Raw genomic sequence first — 14,531 nt, 5'->3', positions numbered from 1 at the left:
CTTAAGACCCGTTCTAGTGGTGACTGGGGTCTACGCCTTTCAATTTCTTGAGCAATTGCTTGATCTATCACCTCTATAGTGTGGCTTGTGCCAATATCATCTTTGTATTGCATTGTGTTCCTCACATCTATTTTTAGCTCTTCATCATAGACTTTGAGGGTCATTGTTCCTTCCTCGATGTCTATCATCCACCGTCCTATTTCTAAGAATGGTCTGCCCAATATGAGAGGAATCTCCTCATCTTTAGGCATTTCCAGAATGACGAATTCAGCTGGGAAAACAAACTAGTCAATTTTTACAAGAACGTCTTCCACAATCCCATAGGGTTGCCTAACCGAGCGATCCGCAAACTGAAGTGTCATTCGAGTATCTTGAACAGTGTCAATGCCTAATTTTTTATAGACGGATAGTGGCATCAGGTTTACACTTGCTCCTAAGTTAATCAGAGCCTTCTTGAATTTTCTATCACCAATAGTGCATGGAATAGTAACCGACCCCCTGGCTTTCTTTTTCACTGGGATTTTCATGCCTTGGAGAATGGCACTACATGTTTCAGTTAGGATGATCGGGTCCATATCAGTGGAATGCTTCTTGGAGATGATTTCTTTCATGAACTTGGCATATATTGGCATTTGTTCTAATGCCTCAGAAAAAGGGATGTTTATTTCCAGCTTTTTGAACATTTCCAGGAACTTCTCAAAAAAATTCTCATGTTGATCTTTCTTTTTCTGTCTTGGAGGGTAAGGGAGTTTGATGACTGGTTTTGGAACCTTTTCTTTCTCCTTGACAGGTGGTAGTATCACTTTTTCATCTTGGTCCTTGGTTTCCTTGATTTTTAAATCCACTTCTAACAATCCATCTTTTTCCATACTGTTTTCCTCCATTGACTTTCCACTTCGGGTTACGACAATATTAACAGTGTTATGTTCCCTCGGATTTGTTACCGTACCACTAGGTAGGGTACCGGGGTTTGAGAATTTGAAGCTAACTGTTGTGCTATCTGACCCATTTGGACTTCGAGATTTTTGATGGAGGCTGTGGTGTTTTTCTGGTTAGTCCTTGTTTCTTCTTACAACTGCATGTTGTGGGCGGCTAATTTTTCAATGGAGATTTCCCATTTAGCCTTTTTAGGTGTCTGTTGTTGTTGATGTTGTTGATATTGAGTCTGATATTGCCTTGTACCTTGTTGCGGAACATTCCCTCTCTGATCTTTCCAGGAGAAATTTGGATGGTTCTTCCAACCTGGGTTGTACGTGTTAGAGTAAGGATTATTCTGCTTCAAGAATTTGATCTCTTCAATTGTTAGGGGGTAGCAAAGCAATAGACCGTGTGATGAGGTCCATTATAAATTTCACAAGTGCTAGCCTGGGCCGGCTAGACCTGAGCTATCTGTTGAGTACCTATATTCATAGCTTTCAACTTCTTGTCTACTTCGCAGCAACTGTGTCTTCCAGACGGATTTTATTTGTCTCTAATTTGAGATCAATCACCCCCTCTGGCTGACTAGTACACCTGTCATATAATTCTAGATGCTCATTGGCAGTTATGGCTTCAATATTCCTTTTAATACCAGTGGCTGTTGAGAAATTTGTTGAGCCACCGGCTGCTGTATCAATCAACTATTTTGTTTTTATTTTCATCCCATTAACGAACATCTGCATTTGTTCGGTCTGATCCATACTATGAGTTGGACATGCTACTAAGACCCTTTTGAATATTTTGTAGGCGTCTCCCAATGATTCACCATCCTTCTGTTTAAAATTAAGGATTTCATACCTTTTTCTCAGGAATACTGATGCTAGAAAGTACTAATTTAAGAATGCAGTTTCCATCTCTTCCCATGATGTGATACTTTCGGCTGGAAGATAGTAGAACCACTATTCCACATCTTCAACTAAGGTGAACGAGAACATTCTTAATTTCTTTGCTTCATCACTGTGACCATCAATTTTCAAGGTGATGCTCATGGTCAGAAATCTTTGCAAGTGTTTGTTGGCATCTTCATTAACCTTTCCGGTGAAAGGTTTTCTTTCCAATTGATTGATTATGCTAGGATGTAGTTGAAAATTCGTCACATTCACCGGTTGGTTGACAATTGTCAGTCGACCACCCGGTGCGTTTGCACCTCCATAGTCACCTAGGAGTCTTTCCGAAGGTGAAAGAGGTGGAATTGGAGGAACTTCAGCCATTGGTTCTTTGACTTCTGAGTGATCAGAGATACTTTCTTATTTGGAATCCACTCTTTTATTTCTGCGTCTTCGGTGAAAGGTTCTCTCGATCTCTGCGTCAAAAAGAAATTCAACTGAGGGTTCTCCTCACATACACAAATTAGTAAATTATAAATGACAGGAAAATAATTTTATTGCAGAGCAACAAAATTTTAATTGAATTTAAAATTAAACTTTATATTTTGGCAGTCTCCGGCAACGACGCCAAAAACTTGATCGAGAAAATAGCAAGTGTACTATTTTGTCTTTTATAGTAATGATGGGGAAATTCCCCGAATGTCGATCTCAAGGACTACACGTTAATATCGAGTTTAAGTTATCATTCAATTAAACAAAAAGTATTAATTTGGTTTTTAGATGTAAAAGTATAAGAATAAAGGCAAAGACAAATAAGAATGAAAATAAGGGTTTGCAGGGTAAAAGGAACAATGCCAGGGAAGGTGTATGATTTATCCCTATAACAACTCTGAGTCACTATTGCATTAACAAATATCAATTACTACCAGTTCTAAAGGGTATTTTCTCCCAAGTCCTTGGTGAGAAAACCTTTAATCAATATACCCTAATTTCTATGTCCATAGGCAATTAAGGTGAAGTTAAGCTTTATAATATCAAGAATACTCTGGTTCATACAGGATATCCCTAGTCATAGGTGATATCTACTGTAGAGTAACCTTATGAAAACCTTATCAATGGTGGTCCAGCCTAACTGATAACCACAAATGAATCTCGATTGGTCCGAAAGAGAAAGCAATAAACAGATCAAAAGGTTACCGTAAGAATAATATTATAAATGCAAATGTAAACTCAAATTCGTTACAATTCTAAATTAGGGACACCCCCTAACATTTGGGGGTTTAGCTACTCATATTGTTTAAAACAAATTCAAGATAAAAATTACACATTACAACTAATTGGATGACTTTGATCTTCAATCGCTCCCGCTCATGAAAACCTTCAACTCTCCAAACTCCTTGTTCTTTGTAATACTTGATTGCTTCACAATACTGTATTTTGCCTTATTCCCAGATGCTTTATCCTTAGGAAGAAGGTCCTCTTTCATAATGAAAATTCCAAGCAGCAGGTGGACATGTCCAAAAATCTCTCTGAAAAGCCCGACGAACAAAAGCCCGAGAAAGAGGGAAATTTGGGGCTTGGGCTGACACGGGTGGTCGTGTCAGCCTACTGTTATTGGTGACACACCGATGGTCTCTTGACACGGGCGGGTTGATGCCTGACACGGCCCGTGTCAGTTGACACGGGTGGCCGTGTCAGGCCACTGTCTTCCTTGTCACACCCTCCTTTGCTTGACACGACCTGTGTCAGGTGACACAGGTGGCCGTGTCAGGCCTCCTGTACTGGGGTTTTCCACTTCTTTTCTTGCCAGAATCTCGCATCGTCTCGCTCTGAGTTTCCTGGTTCTTCTACCTGGACCTGTCGGACAAAAACACAGCTATCCCACGCATAAAATCATGAAAATAGAATTAAAATATAACAATGAATCGAAATGCTTAAATATTATACCGGAAGTAAAATTGCCTTGAAAAGTATCAAAAATGCTTGCATAGTGTTTCAAAATCCTCGGTTTCTTGTCGGGTCAGTAACGAAAACTTAATGCAAATGGTGACTGATCAAAGATAACATGGATAAATTGCATATGTTCTTTGACCTTGCTAGCGCTCAAGGTATAAAGAATGTTTCTACTGGCCAGACCATGGTGCCTATTCCTCATATTACTGCTCCTACTCCTAGCGTTGCTCCCCTCTATGGCACCGCGACTACTACCACTATCCTGAGATTCTGTGGCAGTTTCAACTGTAGAAGAAATGTCCCTGTCACTAATTTCAACAAAGAGGGGTCAAGATGTATGCCAACAATCCCCTATAGAAGAGAGTTATTCCAAACAGACACACCTGATCGGGGATGCTTCCTCGGAGGAGATAACTCAATTTCAGCAGTTGCCCGACATTCTTCCATACTGGCTTTCTCTCACTCATGAGGAAGATACTCTTGTTGTATCAGCGGGGGGATTTGTCCTTCGTCCCAAACCTCCCCGAGGGGGATAAGGTGGCACTCCTCTATAAGATTATCCACAACATGTACTATACATCTTCTCAGTTTTCTCTGGCCGTTTTATGCATGGGATATGTCTTAGCAGCGAGCATTCCCTTAAAGGAGAGAGACACTTGGAAGGGTAAATGAAAATTTATAGATCAAAAGTTTTTTTTTTACTTTTAAGAAGGAAGTGGTTGAGCTGAAGGAGAGAGCCAAACATGTTGACTCTTTTCAAGAGGAGATAAAGATCCACAATTCTCCTTCTACTTTGGCTTCCCGAATATCTGAGCTGAAGATTGCTCTTGAGGAAGAGAAGAAGCAATGCCAGGAAGTTTCTGATGTTGTTACTTAGATAACCCACATTAGAAAATAGGATTAGAAAACTCTTTAATTGGAGAGTGAGGCATATGTTGAGGCTTTGAAGGCTTTTGAGAGTGAGGTTGCCAGTTTTAGGGGGACGTTCCAGGATTGCCTTCAACTGACTATGCAAGTTGTGCTCGGGGCCTTCGACCAGGTCATGGAATAGGATATGAGGTTTCTCCCTACTGCTCGCATTCCTATTGAAGAGTTGAACCCCTTCCAGGTTGCTCCCGAGGGGATTCCAGAGGGTAATATGAGTGCTTCAACCCTGGACGTTACTGCTTGACTGCTTCTTTTTCTTTTTCTTTTTCTTGTAACATTTTTCAAACTTTGTGCCCTGGGTGTAATGATAATATTTAGATAATAAAATATTTTTACCTCAACGGGTGGTGCATTGTATAACTCTGAGTATTGTATTTGTCATTACTACATTGTTGTTGTGCAACATTTCGGATTGTTAACGAGTTGTTGCATCGCTAGTTTTTTTTTTGCTTTATGGGTGATACCGGTCTGTAGCGGCGTGCTTCACGTGGCACCATTGCAGTTTATTTGGGTGTGATAACATTTATGACTTGCCTTTATGAGGAAAAAAGGTTCTCTATTATGTCAAAGTACTATGAAGTGCCTTTGGACATGCTTAATAATGTCCTTTTGTAAATCACACTTTAATGTATTAGATGTTGTTTTCCACCATGTTTGATTCTTATGTTTGTATGTTATAATGAGTGTATACTGATTCGATGTATTCATTTGATGTAATTAGCAGTCACTTAATCAATGCATATTTGTATGTTGTATTTAACATACATTGGAGAATTGGGTATTTGTTTGCTGTAGTTAGCAACCACTGAATTGGTGTGTATTTGTTTTTCCTGAGGTGGGGTCTGGACCCGACGAGGATTGTTCCCCAACCAAGGGTAGGATCCTTATCACTTCCTCTGAGGTATGACTCGAATCAAGGTAGACTTCTTTGGGCTCCACTGTTTAACGCCCTTAGATTTGCCTAGACTAGATAGGGGGGAGGCGTCTTCTATGTTGAGGAGAATGGTCCTTGGACGTGAAGCATGTCTTAAAAGACTGACTCTTACCATCCTGCATGGAACACATAATATTCGTTGTAATCATATCATTTTACAATTAGGATATCAACAATGAAAATCGTGTAACAACTTTTACTGAGTATATAACTAATAAAAGTATAGGTAAGGATACGATGTCCTCCTTTCTATCATATTCTCTTCCATTTATTGGGGCGTCAGTGTAGGTCGCCTTATCTTTATTTGCCCCGCAGGGTAATGGTCCACTTTGGGCGCCTTAGGGACTTTGTAAAAGACAAGTGCCATGGGATTTTCGGCTTCGTTGAGGATATATCTTAAAGGCGATCATAGAAATTTCGGAGCCACATAATTGTCTTTTGGGATATTTCGGCGCCATGCATTCTGACCAACGATGCGAGTATTCTCCCTGGTAAAATAAGGCGTGATTGAAATTCTACTTACCAGAGTCATGGATATTTGTCTTCTAGCATACAGTCAGATTCTACTGGGGCCAAGAGTAGGGTCAGACGACGGTGAAATTCCTTGAGAGGCCCATCTTCCAACCATCACAAATGGATTTTGGCTCACTTCCTTCACCTAATAATCTCCTTACTAAACAAAAATGTCAGATAGGGGATTAAGTATAACTACCGAGTAGAGGTGCCCTTGATGAGACTTTGTTTCCCCTCCACTAGAGTCTGGGGTACCGCCCCTATATGCGGATCTAGTGGATGTCTGTTACCCTGCAGGCTCACCTATGGAGATACGACATTTTGGCTTCGCCAGAATGGACCTTGATGCCTTTAGGACATTTCCTACGAGCTATCTTGTGTGCACCCTGGCGTCTGTAAGGCCCTAATTTTGACCCTAAGATCCCTCATGGCATCATATCATTTGCTCAATGCATAGCCTCAAGGATCATAGCCTGTATGGATCCTTTACCCTAGGGTTGGGACTTGTGTGAGTGGTTTGAGATCACCAAGCATACTTGTATTGTATATTATTGATTTTATTACTTTGTTTACTAACCAAAAGCACAAAAATATGTCACTAACTCTTTTTGTTTTGAAGCTCAAGTGATCATATGCTCCCATGCTCCTAGGAGGCTCCTAAGCTTAATGAAGTGGCTAGATGAAGATGAGAACAAGCATGACAATGGTCCACAAAGATTCTAATCATCATATATGTCTCCCAAGTATCTGAATTTTCCAATTTTATCAAGATAACCCAAAGGGCTTGAGGATTGTTTCCCAAGGAAACCCTAATTCAACTGTGCATTGACTGTGCCTTGCTCATGAAGCAACCTCAACCTATGATCAAATACAATCAAGTGAAGTTATTTCATTCATTATTTTATGCATATATGAGCCTATTTTATTATCCTCAATCATTCATTCATCAAGATTTGAAGTTTGGCCTTGAGAAGTTGACCAGTCAAGTCATCTGACTAAACTGAGGATCCCTGAGACCTAACTTTTGATGTGTTTGCCAAATGAAGATGAACCCAAGATAAAAAATGTTCTTAAGAACCATATAAACAACTTTCATGTTCATCAAAAATTAATTTGAAACTTTTAAGGTCATCATTCATTTCAAAACATTATAGGTCATTTTGATTGAAACCCTAATTTTGGGTCAACTTCCCAAGGACCTAACTTCCTTATTTTTTAGGATTTTTAGGTGAGACCAATTTCATTGGAAAGATTAAGATGTCTACTTCAAAATTTATGTTGGACAAAATTTCATAATCCTAAAAGAAACACAAGTGATAATACAAAACATTATAGGTCACTTTGGACCAAAACCATTGAATTTGAAAAATGTCCAACTTCAAGTGCCCATAACTTTCTCATGAAAAATCCAAATGATGCAATATTTAAGTCTAAATTTATCATCTTGAAAAGATCTACAACTTTTATGTTGGAGGTGTTTCCATTTGAGGCTTTCATCATTGAAACAAAAGGGCTTGAAGTTGCTCACTTTTGACAAAAAAATTCAAAGGGAACCTAGACATGTTTTGTACCCCAAACTTCAAAGCCAGTTTTCATAAATTTTCAAACTCCAAATAGATTTTTGCCCAACATAATTTTTATTCCTTATGTTAAGAGTTTTCCAACCATTACTCACATGACCACTTTCGGATTCTCCATGTGGGACTTTCGAAGAGATGAATGTTTATGTGCATTTTGGCAATTCACATCATAACTTGAAATGCAAGCAAATAACAGGCCTTGTGCACGCCCAATTCACTTCAAAATGACTTCAGCATGCATTTCCATTCATCCTTGGGCTTTGCAAGCGCCTGTACAGACCCATGCATGGAAGGTCCAATCTTCATGCACACGAGCAAATCACCTCATTGCATCAAGCTCAACTATAAATAGAAGCTCTTCCTCATTCAAAATTCAACCTGAAGGAGATCTGAAACACTGCTGGATTGAAACCTCACCCTCACTCAAAGGAATTTTAGTTTTCATTTCTCAATTTGAAGCTTGAATTTCAACATCCTTAGTTGATCTTCAAGTCTTAATTCCTTAGCCTTGCATCCTCATCACATCTCCAGATCAAAATTGGATCAAGAACTTGAGTAAATCGTGATGTTCAAAGCTGCATTTCAGAGGTATATCACTAAACTATTTGGATCTGGATCTTGCTATACAATGTGAATTGCTTGAGTTTGAACTGTTTTCTGAAGTCCTCGAGCAAGAGGCAGGCCAATGGTGGTCTTAATTTGATGAATCGTGGTGTACCTTGATCTTCAAGCTCTGATTTCTCATTAAATAGAAACATTGAGGAAGATCCAAGGTTACAGGGGTGCTGTACATCACCCCAGCTTCATTTTGATAACCTACTTGTTTATTTTCATTAAGCTTTCAAAACCTGCGCGTGGTGGCCGGAGTTGGTTCTCTGGACGGAGAAGATGGTGGTTTCCACCACCATCCCCACGTGGATACTTCTGGTCCTTTCGATCTTAGCAAAATGTTATAATCGTGGCCATTGATCATGTTGACTTGTTTTAATTCTAAATGTGATGCGCTTGACTTGAGAACATGGTATGACTGTGCCTTTGAGCCGTGTGATGATGCCACGTCAATTAATGAGACGGATCCAATGGGCGCTGATTTTTACTATTTTTTATTTTCTGTTTTAATTCCTTTTATTTTCAAAAATTCATAAATATTTTATTTGAAGTCACAAAAATATGAGACCAATGCCAAAAAAATTCTTGAAAAATCTAGTTTCATAATCTGATTTTTAATTATTTTTGTGACTTCATTTAATATTTTTTGTGAATTATTTGGTTTTTAATAGTTTTTAATTCATTTTAAACACTTTTTGATATCTGAAAATTCCAAAAATATTTTCTTAACATATATGGATCATGATGAGTCAATGAAAAATAGTCTCATCAATTTCTTAATTAATTTGAGATTTATTTGAGATTTGAATTCATATTGTGTTATTTTTATTGTTTTTAGTTGTTTTAAAATAGTTTCTGATTTCAAAAATTGTTCAAATTTTTTGTCAAACCTTGTTTGACCATGTTAGACCTATGAGAATTTAATTGGACTTGTTTAATTTGATTTGAATTGAATTTGAGGTTTGACCATATTTTGTCCATTTTAATTTTTGCATTTATTTTAATTCCAAAAAATACCAAAAAATATGTTTGACTTGTTGACTTCTAATCTTCATTTCTCTTCTGTTTAGCATTGGTTGATGATGATTTGGTTCACTTTTGACCAATTGTTTTTGACATTTTATTTCTTTTGTCCATTTCATTTCATCTTCATCTTATTTCTTTTTATTTTGGCCAATGAGTTAATGTCTTATGGTTGGTCTTGACATATGAGAGGTTTAACCTTCTTTGATCCAAATCAAACTCAACTTGATCCAAGATCAAGTGAGTTGCTTTGTGTCCAAGATAGGTTGCTTCTTGGTCAAGCAAAAAACCTAAAGTCCATACAAGGCCTTCCTCTTTTTCTTTTGGCATGGCAAGTCGTAGGAGCTTGGCTTACTAGTCATGATCTCTAACTTGTGTTTATTTGCCTATAGTTTTATTGACCGGCCTCAGATAGGTGTGACTACTACATTAGTCCACTTACGATTGCTTAACATAGTGCTAAATTGTCTTATGACACACTAACATAACTATTAACTACTAACTTTAATTTGAGCATTTAATTTCTTGCAATTTACTTTAATGCAATTTACTTTCTTGCTCATTTATTCATATTGCTTTTCCCTTTGCTCACTTGAGCATATATTTTATGTTTATGTCATTTTCCTTTTGCTCATTTGAGCTCATTATTGTGAATAAATATATTGTTGTCTTGTGTTGGTTTTACTTTTGGTTGTGTGAACCCAATGCATAAAGGAGAAAGGACTTAGAATTAGGACCTTACCTATGCTTAAAGGAGTTCAAGAGCAACTAGGCCTCATGCCTTTAGAATGCTAAATTTGTTGAAGAGCAACTAGGCCTCATGCCTATAGAATGCTAAATCTCAAAGTTGACTTCAAAGGACTTCCTAATCTAAACTCATTCTTTGTCAATTTCTCTTATTGTGTTGTGAACTTTTTGATGTTTGCTCTTGTGTGATAGGGATTCCATCTTGAGATAGTAAGAAGGACCATTGTCATGAGTAGCCAAGTTAAGAGAGACAAGCCAAATGGAGATCCTAGGAGCTTGAATCTATATTGGTTGATTGCTTGTTGTTTGCTAAGTCCAAAGGAAAGGAGCATCTTGAATCATCTTTATGATCTCAAGAAAAGGAACTTCAAGGGTTTTATCTCTTCTCGTACCATTGTATGCTTTAGGATTAGCCCTTCTCTTCTTCTCCTCACTCTAACCCAAGTCAAACTCTTTATATGCAAACTTTGACTTTGTTTCAAACTAGAAACCTAGGCCTTATGCCTTTGACTTTTCAAAATCCTTTTCATTAATACTCATTGTGAATAAATCTTAATCCAACTTTGACTTCATTTTGTAAATAAATCAAACTTGTAATTACAACTCACTTCAAGTTGATTTTGTGGTTTCAATGGCCACCTTTGTTAAAACCTTTTTCATAAACATTAGCCATAGGCTTGAGTTATCATAGTGGTTGATGTAAACCTCACCTTATCCTTAGTGATTGGATTATAAGTCTTCCATACTTATTATAGGGTTAACCCCTCACTAGTATGTTGAAGCCTTCCTCACATGGTGGATTGTTGGTTTGAGTTGAGTTTTCTCCCTTTGATAACAAAAGACCTTAAGGCTTTTGGACAAATCAACTCACCAATCTTTGAGATTTTTACCCGAACTACGAGGTTTTGATCCTACCTTTGTGATGGTACGTAGGCAATGGGTTCATCCATTCAAATAACAAATTTGTAAATATAATATATTCTCTTCTCATCCCTCCAATCCTTTGCACATATTTTCACAAATACCAACCTACAACACATATTTGCAAAAAGAGGTTCCCTTAGAGTACTAAGGATATTTTGGGTGTGTAAAACCTTCCCATCTCATAACCAACCCCCTTACCTAGATCTCTGACATTTTTATTAGTTTTTGACTTGATAAAACTTCTTACTTGGCTTTTGTTCGCTTTTTAGCCTTTCCTTTGGACAAATAAAAGTGCGATGGCGACTCGAATTGTATGTTTACTTTTGGTTTAGTCAATAAACCATAAGGTAATGAATACCTCGCTACAGCGTCGGTCATAAATGTTGTGCTTGTCGAGCGACTTATATTGTGGCATATCCAACGTCCTCTTTCTTTGGACGGATTCGGGCACGAAAATATTTATTCCTTGCCGCAATGCTCAACAACCACACATAGGAGAAGTATCACCAAGAGATCGCCTCTGAAAGCAACTATGCTCAAGATCTTAGTGTTGACGAGAAAGTGTAGTAAAGTCAAAACGTCTAACACTTTGTGTCATGGTAGTGCATATTTTTATCCATGGTGATCACTATTTCGACTGAAGATAATTTTATGCGGGAAGTTTGTTTCCCCTTTCTGCGATTCAGTAGCCTTAGTTAAAATATGAGCTCATTCGAGTTCTATTATATACGGCCTAAGACGATTTTTGTTCAATATAATTACTTTTCATTCTCTTTCCATCTCTCTCTCTCTCTCTCTCTCACACACACACACACACATTCCTTCCCCACCCAAAGTGCTTATACACTAACAAATTGGTATGTAGAGCTTCTGATTCACTTTCGTGATTGAAAATTTAAGAACTGCACATCAATGGTCGTGCTTCTTGGGATCGTGAATCGTGTTTGCTACTAAGATGAATGATATCAATGGTATTCCCAATTCTCTTCCAATTCTTGATGGCAAAAATTGGATCCGATGGAGAAAACATATGCAATAACTGTTTGGTTTTCAAGAAATCCTATAAGTGGTTACTAACGGTGTCCCTGAGCTTGTTCAAAATGCAAAATATGTTTAGAAAGTTACTCATAAGGATGCAAAGAAGAAAGATTACAAGGTTGCGTTCTATATTCAATCTGTAGTAGATACGACGAATTTCAATCGAATTTCTCATGCTGAATCGGTGAAGGAGGCATGGGATATTCTTGTCAAGTATTATGAAGGTGGTGATAAGGTTAAAGTTTTCAAGTTGCAGAAACTAAGAAGGTAGTATGAGTTATTTCATATGGGATAAGATGAAAATATTGCAGGCTATGTCTCGAAGGTGCAGAATCTTATTTATCTCATGAAAGGTTATGGTGAAGTCCTAACTGAGGTGATAGTTGAGAAGGTAATATGTACATTGACCTATCACTTTGATCATGTTATCATAGCCATTCAAGAATCCAACAATCTTGAAACCTTGAAATTGGAAGATTTGGTTGGTTCTTTGGAGGCGCGTGAGTTAAGAATTTTCGAGAGGAAAGGTGTTCAAGATTCAATAAAAGCATTACAGGCCCATACATGGAAAAAGAATGTTGGTTCCAACAAGTTCAAGGCCACGGGAAACAAGACTCATAACAAAAATTCTTAGGTGAATCCTCAAAATTATAAGGTTGATGATAGGGCTTCTGAATCCTTGAAAAAAGGAGAAGGAACCTCACATCAGAAAGAAAAACAAGAGAAAAAATGTGTAATGATATAACGGTGAAAAGTGGGGTCATTTGGCCAAGAATTTTTGGTACAAGAAAGACAATGAAGCGAAAAAAGGCAAGGATGATGAATGATAAAACCTTGCACGTCAAGATTCAGATGATTCTGATGGTATGATGCATATGGCTGCAGTTGCAGATGACCATGTCGACTCCAAAACTTTGTTCCTCAACACAGGATGCTTGAATCACATGACTGGTCAAAGAGCGTGGTTAGAAAATTTCGACGAGTTGAAGAAGAGCAGGGCCATGATTGCAAATAATAACTCGTTACAAGTAGAAGGTACTGATAACATAGTTATTCAAAGGTGTAATGGAGAAAAAACTATGATCAAAGATGTACTTTGTGTACCTAACACGAAGTGAAATCTGCTAAGTGTTGGACAACTGGTCGTAAAAGGTTTCTCAGTGGTTATGAAATATGGATCCTTTAAATTGTTCGACACCCAGAATATTGGTCTTAAAATCTCCAATGTCGAAGAATAGGACATTTAAGACCATGATCAGTTCGAGTGAGGTATAATGCTTAAAAAAGTTGTCGCCACAAGCCTAATTGGTTGTGTTATTTGAGGTATACCATTTAAACCTTAGGTCGCTTAATCAACTGATTAATCAAGATATGGTAACTGGTATACCAAGTCTTGTGATGCCCGATAAACTCTATGAAGCTTGCTTAGTAGGGAAGTAATCCAAAAAGTCTTTTCTTTTGACTATGCCAATAAGATCCTCCTTCATACTAGAAGTAGTACATTCAGACGTATGTGGCCCATTTGAGGATCATACCATTGGTGGAAACATGTATTTTGTCTCATTTGTGATGAGTATAATCGAAAGGTTTTGATCTATGTGATCTGACGCAAAGACAAAGTATTTTAAATCTTTAAGAGATTTAAAATGCTAATAAAAAATCAGAGTGAAAAGAAGATAAAGGTTCTGCAAATATATAGAGTTGGGGAATACACATCCAAGATATTTGAAGAGGTATGTGCATAACATGGTATTGATCATGAGGTAATCGATCCTAACACACCTCAACATAATAGAATAACAGAAAGAAGAAACTAGACCATACTAGATATGGAAAGTTGCATGTCAAAACAAAATAACTTGCCAAAATCCTTACAGGGTGAAGCAACTACTACTGGTGTTTAAATTTTGAGCAGGTTACCTACAAATAAACTTAAGAACAAGGTTACTGAAGAAGTATGGAGTGCTAAACGACCATCGGTGAGTCATTTGAAGGTGGTTGACTCTATTTTCTACAAACATGTTCCTGATGCTAGGAGACGAAAGCTTGATGATAAGTGCGAACCTATGATTCTTGCATGATATCATAAAATTGGAGCATATAAGTTATTCAATCCAATGAATAATAAGATCATGATGAGTCAAGAAATTTTGATTGATGAGAACTCTGCATGGGATTGGAATTTAGGTGCTACAACTAACAAGCCATTAACGAGCTATGTTATTGATGAAGAAAGTAGTGAGCACAAAGAAATCCTAGTTATTAACACTCCATTTGCAGTCGAAGTCGAAGCAGGAAATAAAGAGGGTGCGGCTAGCACAAGCCAAAGACCTCAAAGAACCAGAGTTCTCTCAACAAGGCTTCAAGACTGCAAAGTGGTTGGTGATGATGAAGTCACACCAGATGGAGATTTGGTTTATTTCGCTTTACTTGCAGGTGTTGAGTAATCAACTATAGTGAGGCCTTAATGGATAAACA

At 37.7% G+C, this 14,531-nt stretch overlaps 1 protein-coding gene across 1 annotated transcript; it reads right to left on the bottom strand.

The window, feature by feature from the left end:
• Positions 1-284: 284 nt before the first annotated feature.
• LOC127135915 (uncharacterized) lies at positions 285-884 on the bottom strand. The gene has a single exon (XM_051062538.1). The coding sequence runs from the start codon at positions 882-884 to the stop codon at positions 285-287; it is 600 nt and encodes a 199-aa protein (XP_050918495.1).
• Between the last annotated feature and the right edge of the window lie 13,647 nt (positions 885-14,531).

The sequence above is a fragment of the Lathyrus oleraceus genome, chromosome 4, assembly GCF_024323335.1.
Source record: "Lathyrus oleraceus cultivar Zhongwan6 chromosome 4, CAAS_Psat_ZW6_1.0, whole genome shotgun sequence".
NCBI lineage: Eukaryota > Viridiplantae > Streptophyta > Magnoliopsida > Fabales > Fabaceae > Lathyrus > Lathyrus oleraceus.
The sequence above is the reverse complement of the archived record's forward strand: the minus strand, read 5'-3'. Positions and strand labels throughout refer to the sequence as shown.